The sequence below is a fragment of the Oxyura jamaicensis genome, chromosome 3, assembly GCF_011077185.1.
Source record: "Oxyura jamaicensis isolate SHBP4307 breed ruddy duck chromosome 3, BPBGC_Ojam_1.0, whole genome shotgun sequence".
In the NCBI taxonomy this organism is placed as follows: Eukaryota; Metazoa; Chordata; class Aves; order Anseriformes; family Anatidae; genus Oxyura; species Oxyura jamaicensis.
This window is the reverse complement of record NC_048895.1, coordinates 54,259,383-54,279,438: the sequence shown is the minus strand read 5'-3', so window position 1 is coordinate 54,279,438 and position 20,056 is coordinate 54,259,383. Positions and strand designations below refer to the sequence as shown.

Below are 20,056 nucleotides of genomic sequence, written 5' to 3'. Positions count from 1 at the left end.
AAACCCCCCCCCCCCCCCCCCCGATTATGGAAGAAATGGTTTTAATTAAGTAAGAAAACAGGGGAAAGCCCCAAGTCAGAGCCAATACACACAAAATTCCTAAGGGATATATTTAGGATCAGGATAATTGGAAGGCAAATTCAGATCTACAACAGAAGCCCTGTCACTGCTCCAACTGCCAAGAAACTGTTCCTCTTGTAACATATTTTCTATGTTAAAACTGTTTCCTGTAGAGACTGAAAAAACTTGGTTGTAAATAGCACAAAATATTAATAGTTACCTGGAAACTAACTGGCTCTTTTTTAACCGTTTTTAAAAACTCTCATGCCACAGCAGTTTTGTATCACGTTGGTTGGACGTCATAAAAAACCCGCTGTCCCAGCCTGAATCATACCAACAGCTCGGTCCAAGGGTCAAACAGACAGAGGTAACGAGTCTGGGGCTAGACAGCCTTGCTGTGGAGCTGGAGCAAAACAATTCTGTCGAGTAGCTGCCTGTGACTATTCTGGAGTTCTAAGTGACCTTCCTCATCAACACAGACACTCTCAGGAGCACGAAACTAACTTTCTGCAATGGAACAAAACAAACAAAAAAATTACCAGCAGCAGGTGATTTAAAGCACTAGAAAAGGAAATAGCTTTTTTCAGTAGCTTACAAAAAATTAAAATCAATCACCAGAACAAACTACAGTTATGACTGGAATTTTTCATTATTGATCGAAAATATTTAAGCTAAGAAATAAATCAGAGGAAACAGTAGGCTGAAGGTCAGAGCTTCTGTACTACTTGAGAGAACAATGTGATTGGAAACCATGAATTCACACACATGCCTACATTCGCACCAGCTCCTTTGTATAATGTAACTGATTCCCAAGTATCATTTTACAATTCTGATTAGGTCTTACAAAAATCTTGTTTATTAAATTGCTTTCTTTAGGCATGCATAGCTGCTAATTTGTTTCCAACTAAATCATGTATCATCTGAAAAAGATTACATTGCAACAGTGGAACAACACTCCTGGGATTATGCTTCATCTGGATTTCAGAATTAAAAGGACAAGTATTACAGGAGTTGTAAATTTCCCTTTGAAGGTAGTGGCAAGAACAGCCTGCAACAGGGTAATTCTGAACAGAGTGATGAGTGCACTTAGTGTGTAGCAGCCCTTCCGAGAGACACGCAGAGCCAGTCAACAACTCCAAGCATTAAGGGATCTATTCACAGACTTAAACTTTGATTTCTTCAAGGAAAAAAAAAAAAAAAGCTCTTTAGATCAACACATGTATTTGTACAAACATACTTTGTACAAATTTATTTTGTACAATTTGTACATATTTATTTGTACAAACTTTGCAAAATAAATAACGGTAGCAAAAGTAAATTACAAGCTTTGCTGATTTAAAAAAAAAAAAAAAAAGATAATCAGCTCCAATACTCACAGATTTTAAACAAACTTATAAATTTAGAGGTTTGGGAAAGACTCCCAGAGAGCTGTCCAGAATAGACCTCTAACAATTTATTTGCATATTAATACAAAGTTCCCTATGGGTTACTCAGGAAAAAAAATCTGACCTGGATTTGAAACAGATGAAACTCTGGTTTAACCCTAGAGACTTCACCTGCTTCTCACTTGGAACAGGCGAAAGCTGCCAGGCCCTCATTCCTCTTCTCACCGTCTCCAAAAGGGACAAATTCTTCCACAACCACAAACAGCCTATGAGAGCATCTAGAGCACCTCAGCACAAAGAAACACGTGCACACAACATCCACATATGTTAAGTGCAGAAACAGGATTAATCATGGGTACACGCACCCCTGCAGTAAGTTATCCTGGATGTTCACAATTAAGAGCATGGTTTTATCATAGCTACTGTTATCAAGAACTTTCAGTTTACATACAAAGATATGTTCACTATATATCATAATTTTCTTTTAATATCACATCATTTAAAATTAAAAAACAGCATGCGAGACACGTCTGGTTTGATAAGTATAAAAGCAGGAAAGCTGACCTCAGTATTTCTCATCCAAGACCCCAGTGAACAGGAAACCTGAATATACCATAACCATAGGATTTCCTCCCCTCTCACAGGAGAAATCATTACGCTCAGATTTAGTCTGCCTGAGAACTCTTGGCTTCTTTCCACTTCTATGCCCATCTCTTGTTTCCCAGTCCTTAAGAGAGCCCACGTTAGCCTTCGTGTGAAAACACCAGCACACATTTCCTAAAAGCACTTCAGAGAAACTCCATTACTTGCTGGAGAGCATACCCAGGGCCTAGGAGTCCCTCTCGGCCACTGCCAAAACAGAGCATCCCCAGCTTCCTAAAAGTCACCGAATCTAGAGCAGAGTTAAAAATCAACAATCAAATTAAATGGGGGGAAAGAGAAGGAAGTGACAGCCTTCAAAATCAGTGAGGCAGTCCAGGTACGGGGAATCTTTCCGGCATGCCTGAGTAAGCTATTTCTGTGGGAAACAGCAATTTGAGCACATTTACATCTCATCTTTCTCCCTTCTCCAAGGCTGCAGCTTACAGCAGCCTCCTCCTGCTGCTGATGAGGGCTGGAGACAGTTCATTCTGTCAGAATCACTTGGCCTAGCCAGAAGAGGTCATTTAGCAGCAAAGACAGATGTTTCTCAGCTGATATAACTAAAAGGCAGAATAGAGCAAACAAGCCCAAAGACTCATTTTAGCAACAGGGTATCTGCAATTCCAATTTTAGGTATTGTTCAATTGAGAAAGATGCTATTCATCCAACACTCATTTGCAAACTTCATTTTAGAAGTAAAGAGATGCAGATACCACGTGTAAGGCTCTGAAATGTATATTCTGTTTATTCTTGAAGGGAAGAAGTCTTTTCTTAAAGCCCCCTTATTCACTTTATATCTAACCTCGCATTATAGCTAAACCCAGCTCTTCTGGCAACTACTATGATTTCTTGGGTATATTCTTCCCCTTCTTACCCTCCCACCTCTATTTTTTTTTGCTTCTTTCACACAGGAAAAGAAACTAAATAAAAAAAGGAAAACCAAAACTGATTGCACACCAGAAATACTGTCAACTATGAAAAGGAAATACTACATATTCTTAAACTAAATCTCCCAGTGCCCTGGTTACAAAGCCAACACAGAAAGAGAATAATTTCAGTAATAAATAAATATACCTGAAAAGCAGACTATCAGTTAGTTTTAGGAATGGGTATTATACTCAACACTGCACAAACATACTTAGACTATTTTGACAGAAAGCATTAAGTTTCCAAAAACCAGAAACAACCCAGATACCTAAAGTATTCCTATAGGAACCACCACATGCTCTCGCTAATTCTATCTTGCAAGAGGTTTGTTGGCTTTTGTTTATGTTGTTTTGTTTTCTTTTTTTTTTTTTTTGGGGGGGGGGAAGGGGGGAGGGGGGAAGCATATGTAAAAATAACTTTCTGCATTCTTTTTGGCTCAATGTTTTACAACTATAGTAGAACAGGATACAGCAACATCCGTCATGAATGCTTGATGCCCAACTTATCCTGCCTCAGAGCAGAGGGATGGATTAAATGACCTCTTGGTGTCCCTTCCAGCCTTGCTCTTCTATGTTTTGGGTATTATTACATCACCTTTTTTATTTTAAGGTTTTTCCTGTTTCTGCAATTCGCTTCTCATTTTAAGTCATAATCCTCAATTTCTGGCATAATGAAACAACATGGAAATTACAATGTTACAGACATACTAAAAATATTGATTAAAAAAAAGCAAGGGGACAAAAAAGGCATTTTCAAAACAGCTTAGTAAGAAGTAAAAAAGATAGGTAAGAAAAACTGTCACTAAGGAACTGATGTTGACATTTGCCAAAACTGCTGAAATGAGAAGCATTTAGCAATTTGTTTTTGGGGAGGTGTGAAGGTGAGGATGAGCACACTGTGTTCTATGCACCAAAGGAGATACGGGCAGAAGAGAACCAGAGCAGGTGGCCAACATCAAGGCACTGATCACATCGACACCCAGGTCTAGCTACCCACTTCTGACCATACCAGGCAAGAGAGGTCACCCATACCAAACATCTTCTGGACATCACCAGCCTTCCTCTGGCTGCACCACACACCAGAAGAGACCTGCACCTATACCTTGCCTTCCCTCTGCATCTAGTTTGAGCTGCTTCTTGCACTCCTGGTGCCTAGCAAGTCCTGCCTTGTAAGTCGTTAGATTTCAGTAATTCTCCAAACAACTCATGTTTTTGGAAGCATTTTTTTTTCCCACTTCATCAAGGCAGACTCTTTCTGTGAACCTCTGAGACGTGTGCAATTACAGACAGCACAACAAAACTCAAGGAATAATGAGAAACGGGAGACAAAGAGTGTCCAGCCAGAATCTATTATACCGCCACAGACTGTTCCACCTGTTGCATTATACACAAAGTACCTGCAAAACCAGAGAGAGCAGAAAAAATATGCAGGTATATTCAAGCAGCTAGGAACATCATTTCTGATCTCTTTGTATATCTTATTGTTATCTGCAACCTAGGAACATGTTAATTGGCCTAAGTAATTGGTTTAAATACCCAAGCCCCATTATAAAAATGTACTATGAAAATGCTTAAGACACTTATCACAACCAAGAAATTCTTAACTAAAGTTCAAAGCTGAAAAGACACTAGGGACTTGTCTACACCGAAGGAAAAAAATGCATAATTATACCAATATAACTAACTCAGTGTGGAAACTTGCTCCGGTGTAAGAGTACCCTTTTCCACTTAAGCCTACGTGCTTTGGAAGCAGAGTAGGACAGGCCACGAAAACTCTTATTCTGGTATAAGAGTGTCTCCATAGGGAGTTATATTGGTATAATTATAGCATATAATTATAGCACATAGTTGTACTGGTAAATTTCCTCCTGTAGACAAGCACTAGGTGCCCAGTCCACATACATTTTCTAGCAAAACAAATGGTTATCAAATTCCAATGGAAGCACATGAAACACTTCGCTTTTATTTTTGTCTGATGAACCTTCTTCATCTTAAAGTGATAAATTACTTCAATTAATCTTCCTTGCAAATGCTTTTCTCTCTACTATCCTATATGGTAATAGATTATTCTTCCAGTGGAAGCATCATAAACCAACACTTTGAGAATGGCTGTGATAGCTCCCACACTGACTTAGACTCCCAGAACATAAAGCAAGTGGTGAGAAACCAGGTTCAAGGAAAGAATAAGGTGCTGTTTACACATTTGCCTGTTAGACTCTCGCCTTTTACAGTACTTTGCAGCTACTTTAAAACAGTCAGTGCTTCAATAATTTAGTTTCTATCTTTCTGACAATTTCATTCTCACCTCATTTGCTACAGAAGTTAAAACATTTCAGCCAACCCTGAGGAAGCTGTGCTTCCTCCTTCCACCCTCATACACATCGGGGAAAAAAAAAAAAAGTACATCTAAAAACCACGCACTAGTTGAACTTCAAACTCTAAAACTACAAAAGGCTCCTCTGACTCTTTTGAAAACATACAACTTTTCAGAGGATATAGAGCTCAAAAACCTAAGCTTAACCCGAATAAATTGACACTGTTTATCAGAAAGATCCCTTAAAAAGGGAGCAAAAAGAAATACCCGTTACGCCAGCCTCCAAAAAGTAGAAAGAAGAGAAACCTTGCCACAGAGATGTCAGTGAAATTATTAATGGCATAATACTTCAGTTTGGGCATTTTAAACACTCCGCTAAGAAAGGTTAAGTGACCCTAGAGATAATTAAGGATTATGGTAACCATTTTGTAAGAAGTGCAGGTAAATCCCTTTTACAAAAACTTTTTTTCAACTGTTTTTTTTTTAAAAAAAAAAAAATTGATTAAAAATGAAAGAGCTCTTCGCAGTATAGTCATCCCCATGTTTTCTTTTGTACTTCTGAAGAACGTTATCCCTCTGAATTACACCAGGTTCCTTAATTTTGGTTCTGGATCACGTCCCCAGTAGGTGACCCATTTGTTCCCACATGGACAGGGTCCCTCGGTGACACCTCTCCACTTAGCAGGTGGGCTCCCTCCCTCCTTGCACCAAGCTTAGCCCCCGTGAACCAACAAGGGGGTCACCACATGCACATTTTTGTCATCCCACAGAACCAGGAGCATCACTGTGGACAGCTATGGCAAGGATGGGTCCACTTCGCTTGAGCACCAGCAACACATGCAGTTTTTCAATGGACTGTGGAGCAATACCTGCAGGACAAAATCACTGTCCAATTCCAAATCAAAAGCTTGCATCTATGCACAGAAATTGCAAACCTAGATGTTTAGGCCAAGTGCTATGAAAATTCATCCCAGTATTTTCAGATGTGCCAGAATGCTCTGTGTCTACAAATACTCTTGAAAAGCAGCACTGACAGTTCTTACATGGAAAAAAATAACGTATAACAAAAGCAACAGCAGGAAAATCTCTGACTAGGCATACAAAAAAGAACATTAATGCATCATAAGCTTACCAAGAAATGGCTGTTAAAACCATTAGTTCTAATGTTTTACGAAGGTAATGAGAAAGGTTAGTCCACAACTCCAAACAAATTTGGATTCATTTACCTCTATGATTTAAAGACATTACAAACAGTGGAAGGAATTGACTTCGCCTCCCCTTTGGCATCAACACCTGAACTTATCAGCTTAGACTTTCTTTACAGTGAGTGAGAAAATGTGGAGCTTTAGGAGCGTGACTCATTAGACCTGTATTACGTGCCTGCTTCAGGTTGAGATGATTCACACCAAGAAATGACTATTTCTTTACACCAAAGACAAGCCCACACAATAAAATCAGGTATAAATGCCTGCAATACATTTGGTCAGATGAGTCCCACCCTTGGAAGCTATTTTTTGTTGGGGTTTTGTCTGTTTTTTTAAAGATACTAACTGCCTATTCAGCCACTGCAATCAGTGCATTCTCTGTAATCACCATCTTTAGGGGGTAGGAAAGAAAAAGTCTCTTTTCACTCTGTGCCTCAGTTTCTTCTCTGTTGAAGAGAAGTAACTATGATTCCCTGCTCCAGAGAAGCATCGAGAAATTAAAGCATCTGTCCTTATTCACAGAGTACTTTTATGCTCCAGATGCAGTCTCATGAGGAGCATAAGCTGACCCAGGTCTGTAGCACCATCCAGAGAGGATGTCCTGCTCTGACCCCACCCTGAGGGGAGCTTGCCCTGGCCTTGCAAGACCATGTTGCAAGTCAGATCAGCTCAATGACTGGGCTGAAAGATAATGGTTTGTGGGTTTTGTCTTCAGACAAGTCATTGAGCTAATGCAGCTCACCTTAGGACAGAAGGGAAGCAGCAGGGAGTTGATAAAAGGATGGGACCGGTCTTTTTGTCAGAGGTCAAGTCTTGGATCACCTTCAGATGACCATGAACCTCACTACAAGGCGCAAGATCTTTTAGCAACACAGTTAAATGATAGAGTGCCCAAGCAGTGTAACAAGTAGCTACAGAGAAATACAAACAGGAAAAACAAACCAGGCTTTTGAGTTGACCTCAGTTTTCCCCAAAGAAATTCTGGCTTCACAGCTACACAAGACGCACATGCCTGTTTACTTCAATACATATTGTCCTGTACGTTTATGTGTTTCAACCCTTCTCCTGCTAATTTTCTCTTAGATTCAGCTCCTGATCCTCAGAAGTCAGAAAGAATAAGCTGCCTCTCAGAGGAATATCCACAGGATATCAGAGGAATAAGCAAAACATGTCACTGAATGGTCTGTATCAGATATAAAATGGGGGAAAAATGCTCTCTTCTTCCATCTAAGAAACCCCAAGATAACCACCTAAGATAACCCAATTTCTAGAAAGAAAAACTACATTTCTCCTTATTCCTGGTGCTCTGGCCGAGGCAACTTTCTAGAATAAGTCAAATCTATGTGCTCAAGGACTTCAAGAATGTTAAAAACAATAAATCAGAATGATCAGAAGTCGTAATTATTTGACTCTTCTGTTATGACACCATGACCAGCTGTAACCTTTAACAAGAAGCATCTACTTTCTTTCTCCATCTCCTCAAGCAAAGGCATCAACCCAAAGAAAAAGTTGAATTGGAGTAGAGTGAAGGAACAAACAGGATGAGTCAGACACTTGCTTTTTTTTAAAGCTAAAAGACCAGTAACTATCACAGGCAAGCCTGAGATTTCTCTAACAAGAATTTTTGCAAAGACGCATCTCAGTCCTTTTAGAAGCAAAGCAGAATTTAGAAGTCACCATGCAAGGAGAAATGGGTCTTTCTTCTTATTTGAATTGCTAAGGTATTTTCCTAGAAGAACGACAGCACCTTAACTAACTTTTAAACAGGCTTCATTCACCAGCTTAACAAGCAACATCCCCAAAGAAAATACAGTATCGTATAACAACAACCAAACATCCCTGGCACCATGCTTACCTCCACACCCCAACCTTATTAAAAGAATTAAATGGAAAAGAAATTCTGAAATATTAGGTACTATAAAATTGCACAGACTGCTACTAGCACATCGCATTCATTACTTAATATAAACAGTTAGATGCAAAACGTTTTTCCTTCTCCTCAGCTCCCGTCCTTTCTACACTTTCCACATGTGGTACAACACCACACTTCAATTTTCAAGCTGACATTTTCAGGTATCTTTTGGGCAAACAGATTTTTAACTACAACTGCCACGTCGGGGGAAAAAGAAAGACTGTCCACGTCACATTTACATTTTGTCTTTTGTCTCCTTTGTTTGTTTCCCTCTCTTCTCTCTGTGCACTATTACCTAAGAGCATCAGCTTTAGAGGAACCTGAAAAAAATGGCACCATCACCCACAGGTAACTACTTTTATGACTCCTCCTAATCCTATTAGGATTTGGGGCTTTGTTTTTTCAAACCCAACTTAACCTCTTGCCAGGAGAGCTGCCTACGCAGGAGGCTGTCTAGCGAGTGCACTCTCCCTGCTGTCATTCACTCCCTACCCGTTTTCATGCACAGATTCCTTGGAGGATAGAGAGGAGAAAACACAAGTCGGAGGCAGTGATGGGTACTGGGGTCACTCAAAAGCTATCTTCTCCCTGGATATGTGGTCACACTGCTCGCTTTCACACCACTCTAAAATGGCAGAAGATAATATGGATGGCTTTTCCATCACTCCAATGAGTTGGAAAGTGAGAAAGATGAATTTGGAGATAACATGAAATTTTAAAGAAGGAAAACAAAGTATCAAACAAGACAAAGAAAAAAAAAATCAGTGTTTGGATAAAAGAAAGTAGCAGAGCTCTGCTATGGAAAGAAATGAGACAGAAGCAAGTACTCAGCAAATACATTTCGCTCTCCCTGCAGGCAAAAAAGCCGAGGAAAAGGCCTGAACGACCACATCCTATAACAGAGCTGACATATAAGTGTTAGCATCTTCAGAAAAAGGAGAGAAGCAGGCATCCACTACCGCGACGCTGCCCACACCCTCGTGGAGTAACAGGGCACTCAGCCCCCCTCCCAACGGGGCAGCTTCCTAGGGAAGGGAGCTTTGATGAATTACGAGGAGGAACGGGGGCAATGCAAAACCTTCTGGGGGCTGGCAGCCCCAACAGCATCGTACACAAAACTCCTGACAGCTTGGACTGGTGCAGCACTCAAGTCCCATGCTAATAATCTTTTTTTTATTTTTTATTTTTAAATATTGGCATCCATACACATGGAGAATGTCACGGAAGTGGCTCTCCAACACAGGACGGCTCGCTCCAGATGCTGCCTCACCGGCCCCTCCTCTTTAAAGGAAGAACTCAATTAAGTTGGGAATTTCTCTTCTGAATGATTTTAAGTGTTTTCTTTTTCTTTGTGGTTGGATCTCAGTTAGTGTAATTGCTATTTATATCAAAACATTAAAAGGCCTGGTTATGGGGTTTATTAGAAAAGCAAAATGTGTTTTTAATACTTGAAAGAACCACAACAAAATGCGCTGTAGTACTATTCCCCCTGTATTTGCATACCACATGCTCAACAACAACAAAAAGCACTCCGCGGGAAGCTAAAAACTCCCCAAATATCACCCAAAAGGCAGCTCTTGGAGTCCCTGAGGAGGAAACCCCCTCCGTGCCGGGCCGGGGGGCTGCCCCCGGTGGCACCCGCTGGCGGAGGGGATGCCGCAGGGCAGGGCTGCAAGGCAGGGCTGCAGACCCGGCAGGGCCGGGAGCTGGGGGAGCGGGGAGGTCCCGGGGCGAAGCTTCCCGGCTGGGGAGGAAGAGGAGGAAGAGGAGGAGGAGGCAGGGAGGAGGGAGCCGCGCACGCACGGGGCCGTCCCGGCGTCCTGGCGCGCCGCCCGGCCAGCGAGGTTGTTGAAAAGCAATAGATAGCTGCTGGCAGCGGCGAGGGGGAAAATATTTTGATCATGTGACGCCGCAGAAGCGAACTAGTTTGCTTCATGTGTGAAACTTTCACAGGCGCTACCAACACCGCGCCTAGAAGCGGCCCCGCGGCCCGGCCGCCCCGCCTAGGCCGCCCCACCTCTGTGAGGAGCCGCCCGCGGCGAGCAAGGCCGGCCCCACATGGGCTGTGGGGAGCTGTGCCCCCTGGTCCTGATCCCCTGCCCACAGCCCCGCAGGTACCCCACAGCAGCACCTCCCGACCCCCACCGATGACCTCCTGCTCTTCGGTCAGCCAGATCTGCCATCGCCCCCCCACAAAGTACTCCGAAACCGTGGCACCCCTGAGGGACACCCTCGTTGTTGTGGACACGGGGACTGCGAGTGGCTCAGGAACGGTGAGACATAAAGGAGTCAGTCACAGAAGCACAATTATTTTCCATAAATCATGCCTGAAAGCCAGCCATCGATACTAGTGTTTCATATCAGAGAATATCCAAAATATTCACGGCATAAATTGCTACACGCACACACAACAGAACTCCTTACATTCTGCCCAAATCAAAGGCTGCAAATAAACCAGCATATTCCTTTGATGCTGTCAAAACAAACCTCCTTATCTTTATTTTTAACTTTAAAAGAATTAAATTTAAGAACTACAAATCCTGTCCTTTTGCTTTCAGAAGTAATTTTCTGCACTGATGTTTCAGCATCCTGCTTACAAACAACAAAGTCTGACAATCTAGCCAAATAACATGATCAGTGTTGGGAACACCTCAGCTCAGATCCCATCCAAATCAAAAATAAATAAATAAAAGAGAAAGAGAGAGAGGAAGGTACAATACAGACTGGATACCTTCACACATCACAAGTACTTCGGCTGCCTAATTATTTTCTGTGGCACTGTATATTGAAACAGCACTCTGATCCCAAACAATTAAAAAAGGCAAATATTACCCTTATCTCTACAGAGGGAAACTGAGGTATCCTCCAGTCAAAGCAGCTATCTTTAGGTCATGCAGGCAGCAATGCAGAATGCCCACACCAAACCTCTACTTAATACCATTTTTCTGAAGTCACATAATTTATTTGCCACAGCTGAATTCACTGCCTGTGCAAAAGAGGCACTATTCCATTTCAATCAATCTGTGAATTTAAGCATGTCCGCACAGGGAATGGTACACATGACTACAACTATGTTTTAAAACTGGGTTTCCTTTTGGGATTTTCTAAATCAATTCTCCTTCTTTACTCAAAAAAAAAAAAAAAAAAAAAAAAAAAAAAAAAAAAAGGATAGAAGCAGCTTAATTTTCAGAATTTTCTGGGAAAGCACAGTCCCCGACACAGCTGGCTACAGTAAGAGAGCCCTCCACGTCTTGCACATGACAGGCTACTTCGCACTTTAGATGTGACCAAAGCCATGCTGTGGAAGGAGCCTACCTGGTGCCAGTCTCAGGCACCCACTGGCATCACAGCAGCCACAGCTCAGACCCCTGAGAGGCTGAGCCTGAAGGCTGTGTTGCCAGAACAGTCACTATCACCCCAATGGGAAGCTAAGCAGAAGGGGTTTTGCTGCAGCAGCTATTAGTCAGGGAAGCAATTAGCTGCCCCAACCTAACTGCACAGCCTCAGCTGCAAACCTGGCTATGTGGGCAAGCAACTTGATACAATAACTTCATAGAGTATAAACCATGTTGTAGCTAACACAGGTAAAAAAAATCACTGTCATTCAACAATAACCAGCTACAGAATTATTTTTGAGTAAGCAGATCCCTAAAGAAAATCCAAGGAAAGCTCTCAAGAAAAAAAAAAATTAAAAGTGTAACGGTTTAAAGTAATAGCTTACAAGCTCCTATTAGTAGTTTTACATGAGAGCTTTCCTGAACTTTTTTGTTTGTTTAAGCAAACATGCTAAAAAAAGGAAGTAACAATCAAAAATCCCAGGTATAACTAATTTTTTTTTTTTTTTAAACACTGGGGCGGGGGGGGGGGGGGGAGCAGAAAACTCCTTCCCCCTCAGCAGCAGCTCCATCAGTCAGAAAAAAGCCAATAGGGACGGCAAGGGGAGACCATGGACACAGCCCCACAGGTGGGAAGGCCTGCAGCTCCCAGGAGCGTCTCCATGAACAACCACCAGCTCATGAGCCTAAACCCAGTGCCTCTGTGAGCCCAAGAAGGCTGCAAAGGAGGGCAGAGTCAGGGCAGCAGGGAACTCTTAAAGGCAGAACACCGTTGGGCAATTTGGCAAACCCAGGTGCGAAAGATTAACTAATAGTTGTTGAAATTGAAGAAAGGAAAGGAATAAATAGATTACACACCTCTAAACATGCTCAGTCCTTCTGACGGATTTACCAGACTCACCATGACTCAAATGCAAGCAGTAATACGAAAGCAGATCAAATGCTGATAGCTCTGCACTGAAAGCAACTCCTCGCACACACTGCAGAACCACCAAACTCTGCTGTGCACCCACAGACGAGCTGCTGCCCATTCAGAAATTCAGCAGCCTCACAACTTGGCTTGGTGGTTATTAGAGAATTAACATTCCCACCGCACTTGGAGCATAAATGCGCTATATATCAGCACTCTTTCAAACCGTGCGTGCTGAAAACTTTTACACAGATTCCACATTGGTTTTAATAAACATATAAATGAAACATTTTGATAATAGCATCAGGATAATGATCTTACATTAGACAATTTTCTAAATAGTTGCAGGTGCCTTCAGACAAAGCTATACAGGGAATACAGGGCTTGCTAAAAGGTACTTTATACTCGCTGTAAGAACAATTCACACCTGAAAAGCAATCTTTAAGCAAGATACAGTAACTGTGATTTGTAAACAAAAAATCCCTGTCTCCTCTCCAAGTTCAGAATCAAAGGCGTGTAAGACTGATGCTTGCTGTTACCCCCCACAAGAAGGCACTGAAACTGAAACCAGATTCCTCCAAGCTTTTTCCAGAGACACCATTAGCAGGATTTCTCTTTAAAAAGAGAGAGGTACACAGCCTGGGACAGAAGGGCACCTTGACTCAGCTTCTTGTCACTTTCCCGGTTGGAATATAGGTAGCGCCTATGATAAAGTGCAGCTCTAAACTGAAAAGTCGCTTGTAATTTTCTTGGGCTTTGCGTTCATTATGCCTTGCTGTGTTCTGGACCAAATTTGTCCACTTTAAAAAATGAAGACAGTTTGTCTGCCAGATAAAACGACGGGACTTGGTGGCAAGGGAAGTCTGCGCATGCCCTCGGCACCCCCCAGCATGTACTCGCACTCCTTACACCGCATTCATCAGGAAGCACGCTCTGCAGCACCAGCTGAGCTCCTGGACGCTTGTTCAGCCCAGTTCTCCTCAGAGCTTAATTTCTGTGAGAAATCCACTGGTTTTATACAGATGACATTGAGTACATAATCATGAAACAGCGCAAGGAATACTTGAATTTCAGGTGACGGTGCCTTTGATTTAAAGGGTGCCTGTGCTGTGCTGCCACAACAGACAAATCCCTCGTTTCATTCAGCCACTTGCCTTTTCAGCTGCCTGAACAGAGAAAGTAAATGGATGCCTGTAACACTCACATTCTCCCAGAGCACAATGCAATCACAGTAAGACTGGATTTATTCAAAAGCTAATGTTTATGGCACCGAGGCCGTATTTACTCCCGAGAGAAGCGCGTTTCCAGTTGTGCCAAGGCATGCCAGCCTGCAGGTACGCATTACGTGGCTGTGTCCCCACCCTGCACAACAGAGGGAATGGTGGCGGGCTGCAACGTGAGGAACGCGGGCGGGATTCTGTGCGGCTCAAACGTTGCTGTTGAGAGAGCAAAGTTAGCTAAAAGTAGGTCTGTGAGCATCACTCGTCCACCGTCCCCAAAACGCGCTGTTCGCAAATTACAGAGGTATCTTGGGATAATTTGATCCCTAAGGATTCCTCGACGGCTGCAGAACACCATCCTGGGTGGATGTGGCCTTTCCAGAGGTAACGTGTTCCTGGTGGCCACTAAATGCCACAGTCCCAGAACTGGAAGAAAAACAAAAGCAACCCTCTGGCCCACCTGCAACTCAACCGCTGCAGCACTGTGCCAGCACGTGAGCATTTGGGTGTAAAACAGAGTGTGAATGTGTACAACCGGGTAACAGGAACATATCGGAGAAATTCAGAAGGTCAGAGGTAGCCTTATGATCAGAACACCAAAACACGCACCCAATGTACAGAAACCCTTCAGTTTTACCAAAATATAATACTTACATTTAATAACAGGCAAAGCTTCTCTAAAATAAATTTTACTCCAGTACGATTGGCTCCATAAGTTTTTCACATTTAAAATTTATTTGCTTTTCTCTGCAATACAGGAACAATGATGCTTGATACCACTTTTCTATTACCAGTTTTCAAAACAAATTCGAAAACCACTAAGGTATACTTTCAATTTAAGTTTAATTAAAGTCCTCATTCAATCCTACCAAAACATGTATTTAACACTATGCAAATAGCCCCAAAATTGAAAGAAAAAGTTTTTTTTTTTTTTTTTTTCCCAAGTACCTTAATAATCACAATTCTAAAATACATTCCAGCAAGCCAGCCTACCACAAACACATGCTACTGAAATTCTGAAGCCTTGAGCGTGCAGGCACAGCAAGTGAGGCAACACTGCTTTACATATCCACAGAGAATCTTCAAAGCCTCCTGATAAATGGCACATTTTGAGAAAGTAATGAAATGTAACTCGCTAGGACACAGGTACAATCTTAAGGACATAATGATAAATAAACTACTGCCGTCCTCATGCTAGCAATGGGAATCTCAAAATACCGATGATAACATATTTGAGACAAAAACGTGAGAATGGAACAAATCTATCAGTAGCTATAGCTTGTTTTCATGGCATGAATTTCATGTAGTTTTAAGTTAAGATACTATTTCGGAATGAAACAGCATCACCCAACAGACCGTGCTCAGTAATTTCAAAAATTTTATGTCACACACGTGACTAGAAAATTTAGTGACAGATGAATGCATTAGTGTTCCCTCCCCCCAGGTTTGGATCAGAAAGCCAGAAAGACGCTAATCGACTACTCAGTGGTGGAATTGTAACACGATGGAGGCGGTAACACAGCGAACGGGTCTGCATCTCTTCTCTTCGCTGTACCTTGCAGACAGGGTCCTGCTGTTCGACATGTAGGCACATAAGCGATGCTACAGAAACCAATAACTGAACACCAAACCACAAAGCGTCAAATACATAGTCATAATATATATATAGATGCTACTAACTGAGAATACTGCTATTTGCAGCTTCTAAATAGAAGCTATGTGAATAGTAGGCTGTTTATTCGAAAATGCACAGGGAAAAATGTATTTTATTCTCCCACTGAGACATCAAGAATCTGTTTGCCACACTAACAGCTGTTTAATGGCCTTCAGACACAGGTCAGGACTCCACAGCCCTGATTTCGCCAGAACTCCTGTTAAAGGCAACCTATTCGGCACAAAAAGCTGCAGAATGGGGCACACTCCGAGTTTCTCTGTTGCAAAACAGATGACTGATCCACATGCACACGAACTGAGAGCAGCTCGACGGATTTTTTCTAACACCAGGTCAGCAGCCTGTGTTATGTGGGTGCTCCTGGACCCAAGTTCTCTCTCTGTGTGTAAGGTGTTCGTAAACCTTATGCACGTGCACGAAGGAGAAAGAGGTACATACAGCGCACAGATAGGCCACCTAATGTGTTAAGCTGCTGCAGTGCAAATCGGAGCCGTGGAATAAAAGGAGCCTCAGGACGTTCAGTATTTGTACACTGCCAAGGAATTTGTCGATAATCAAAATAACTGAGTGACAAGGTACTGTACTAGCATCACAAAACTGCCTCCACAATCGCATCAACGTATCAGCATGAGCAAGACCCATCTGCTTTGAAAACGTGCGTTTCTTCGGAAACAAGAGGCCTCTTTTTCGAGCTTACATATCTCATCTCGCTGCTGGGTAAGGACATTAAATGAAACTGAAGCAAAATTTCCTTAAATAATTTAAAAGGCTGGACAAACACAGAATTCAGCGCAGAGCAGGACGCCGCAGTCCTGAACATTACAAAAATTGCCCACGCTGAGGCAAGAATTTCCTGAGCAAGTATCTCGGAGGCTGTAGCCTACTGACAGTCCCCCCCCTTTTTTTTTTCTGTTCACAGCACAATAGTTTCTATAGGCGTGGGGCCAATCATCATCTGCTTTGCAAAGACACATGACAAGTGAGTGTATTCTAATGTGTGTATACACATGTACACAGCATATGCACAGGTGATTCCCCCAAAAAAAAAAAAGGAGAGAAGCCTTACGTTCGAACGCTGGACTGAATATTCCCTTTCACTCTTTTAAAAAGCAATCAATCTCTCTTCCTACTGATACAACATACCTGGAGGTGGCCACTTGGGAATTAAAAACAAAAGACAATGTACAGAAATAATTGTGTTCTGTAAGCTAACAGTAAGTATTTATTTTTTGTTTTATACAACCCATTTTCTACATTAAAAATATTAATTAAAATCTAAGAAAATCTTATCTCAACCACTTACGACTTAAGACAGAAAAATCTTATTATACAGAACACTGATGAGTTGCCTTTATTACAGTTATTTTGAGGAAAAAAATAAAAATAAAAACATCAAAGAATAGTGCCCTTGCAAGACTGTTCTTTCTAAGCTGCATCCTATTTCTTACGGTACCAAAAAAAACAACCACACACACACAAAAAAAACACAACAACAAAGAAACCTGTGAGAGAGGACATAAACCCATAAATACAAGAAAGCATTTCTAAGGGTCATGCTGAGGACATAATGAATTTACTCTCACGCCAATAAAAATAAAATACTTTTAACAATTTCTGCCATGAGAAATAGCACTCTGAAGTAGCACGTGCCATCTCTATCGGACTACGGTTTTCCCAGCTTTCAAAGGCATGAATTGTGAACTACCTGTGTTTAAAAGCAAGCAAACAATGCAGATTTTTTTGGATTAATTATGAAAGGGTATGCATACGAAGCCTTGTTATCTTATGGCTTCCAGTGACCCCATTTATCACTGTGAATTTTTAAAAGGTAAAAATTAACATTCGCCAAAAAAAAAATCTTACTTCCCTGGAAGAAATAATACGGAAGTGGAATAAAATCTAAAAACATGACAGGAGCGCTCCACTGGAAGTAGGCAAACACACAGCCAGCCTGTCCAAGGTTTCTATGATTATTTTTTAGGATTAATACACCAGTTGTGATACCATCCAACGCTTTCTCCAGGTTTTGTTCACTGAAGAACACACTTTATAGAAAGATCCAGCTGTCTGAGGACCCCAAAAGCGTCCACCTGCGTTTGCTCCTGCTAGTCCTCACTGCTAAAAGCTATTAAAAGATTTAACAGAAAGATCTCGTTGAAGGGAAAAGCAAGCCATAAAATTCTAATGCCCTACTCCATTTAACACGATGCACTCTCCTACTGAGAATTCAAGCGCAATCTCATGCTTGTGTATAAAAATGAGATCAACAGCTCCGGGTGCTCCTTGCAGCGTCGCGGCCACGGTTCCGTCCCGGCCCCCCCTAACTATCTGGGTTCTCCGGAGACGCGGTGCCTGACAGGACGACTCCTTTCTGCCTTCCTCGTGCGATACGTGCCGTTTTCTCACTCCAGGGCTGCAGCTACGTGCTGACGAGGTTGCGTTCGGTTAGGCACCGAGCTCACACGGGCGAAGTTAACGTTAGGGACGATATTTCTGTTGGTTTATACCGAAACCTAGCCCCTTGCGTAACATCCACAGCCCGCGACGGTACAAACTGGCTTTCGAAGGGCACGGCGTGAGGCTCCCGGCTCCGTCACACCCGGAGGGGGACCCCCGCCAGGGGACCGGCGGGAGGGGACCGGCGGGGCCCGTCCCCGTCCCGCCAGGCCCCGTCCCGTCAGCGGGGTGCGGGTGCGGGCGCTGCTATTTACATCGGCGGCGCCAAGTGCCCAATGGCGAGCGGGGAGCCAATCAGGCGGCAGATTGGATGTCAGCTCGGAGGCAGCTGTCTGGAGACGGTTGCAGCCCGTTTACCTCCACAATTCAAATTCCCAGCCTCGCCGAGCAGCGACGCCCGCCCGCCGCCGCGCACGGCTCCCCGCGAGCCCCGCACGGACGCGGCGGCCGCCCGGACGCCCCCCCTTCGGGGCGCCCCCCTTCTCCTCGCCGGCCCCTCGCGACGGGAGCCCCCCCACACACCCCCCCCCGCCCACCCGCAGCACAGGGAGCGGCCTCCGGGCCCTGCCCGCGCCCCGCTCCGGCCGCCCAGGGTTCGGGGAGGCCCGGCTCGGGCTGCCGAGGGGTTTTGGGGAGAAAAAGGCGGTTTTCGGGGCAGCCGAGTGCGGCGGCGGGGCGCCACACGAGCGCGGTGACTCAGGCGCGCACACACGCGCACACACAGAGAGAGAGAGAGAGAGAGAGAGAGGAGGGGTGTGGGATGGGGGGGTTGGGAAAAAAAAAAAAAAAGGAAAAAAATAAATTATATATATATATATATATAAAAGAAGAGGACCTGGCTGCTTTCAGTGGGCTTTGCAAGGCGGCGAGTCCGCCGGGGACAAAACTAATTGTGCTAGGGGAGCGCGCAACTCGTTCCGTGAAAAAAATAAAAATAAATAAAAAATTAGAACGATTAAATAAATAAATAAATGCGGGATAAATAAATAAATAAATGGAAAATACCAGGCTACACAGAGAGAAAAGGGAGGAAAACAACAACAAAAAATAAATAAAAAGAAAGAAAGAAGCAAGCCCTGCTGGAAGATAATGAGTATCATCCTGCGGGAGCTCCGACAAAAATCCCCCCCCTCGTCCCGAGCCGCTTCTCCGCCGGGCCCCGCGCCTCCCCATCGCGATTTCGGAGTGGAGGGAAAAAAATAATTGACCGGTCTCGCCAGCAGCCCGATTTCGGCGGCGAACGCAGCTCCCCGCTGCCTCCCTCCAGCCTCGGCGGGGCGGCGCGCTGCGCCCGCTCACCCGCGCTGGGGAGGCTGCGAGCGGCAGGCTCGGCCCCGCAGGAGTGGGGGGGGGGGGGGGGGGGGGATAAAAGAAAAAGAAAGAGAAAAATAAATAAAGAAAAGAAAGAGGGAAAAGGGAGCGAGGGGGGGAGAAAAGTGAGGGATAAAGAAACTGAGGGCTCGGCACGGAGCCGCGGCGGACCGAGCGCGGGGGGCTGGTTACCTGTGTCCTGCTGATGGTCTGCCCGGTGCTGCCGGGGCTCATGGCCGGGTGATTTCTTTGTTGCGCCGCTGCCCAGGCCGGGTTGGCCGCCCCGTACTGGGCGCCCATGTCCTTGCCCATGCCCATGCCCGCCGCTGCCTGCTGGCTGCCCGGGGCGGCCGCCGCTGCCTGGGGCTGGGGCTGCGGCGGCGGCGGGGCGCTGGGGCTGCTGTAGTCGGGGTAGCTGCCGCCGTAGCTCCGCATCATGGGGCTGGGGGACGTGAGCAGCTGGTTCAAGGTAGGGGTGGCCCCGGACGGGTGCTGGTTCTGCCCGGAGAACCGCGCGAAGCCGCCGGCCGCCGCCGCCGCGCCGGCAGCAGCCTTGCCGAGGCCGGCCCCGCCGCCGGGGCCCATCATCATGCCGCCGCCCGGCTGCCGCGGGGAGCTCAGCACCCCGTAGCCGGCCGCCGAGCCCCCGTAGCCTCCGCCGCCGCCTCCTCCGCCGCCGCCTCCTCCGCCGCCTGCCCCGGCGGCCG

At 44.4% G+C, this 20,056-nt stretch overlaps 1 protein-coding gene across 3 annotated transcripts in view; it reads right to left on the bottom strand.

The window, feature by feature from the left end:
- ARID1B (AT-rich interaction domain 1B) overlaps nucleotides 1-19,660 on the bottom strand; it is a 323,165-nt gene extending 303,505 nt beyond the window's left edge. For all 3 annotated transcript variants that reach the window (XM_035322604.1, XM_035322603.1, XM_035322602.1), the window contains exon 1: nucleotides 19,542-19,660. In XM_035322604.1, the coding sequence (XP_035178495.1) occupies nucleotides 19,542-19,649 (108 nt within the window). In that variant the 5' untranslated portion in view covers nucleotides 19,650-19,660. The remainder of the gene's footprint in view (nucleotides 1-19,541) is intronic.
- Between the last annotated feature and the right edge of the window lie 396 nt (nucleotides 19,661-20,056).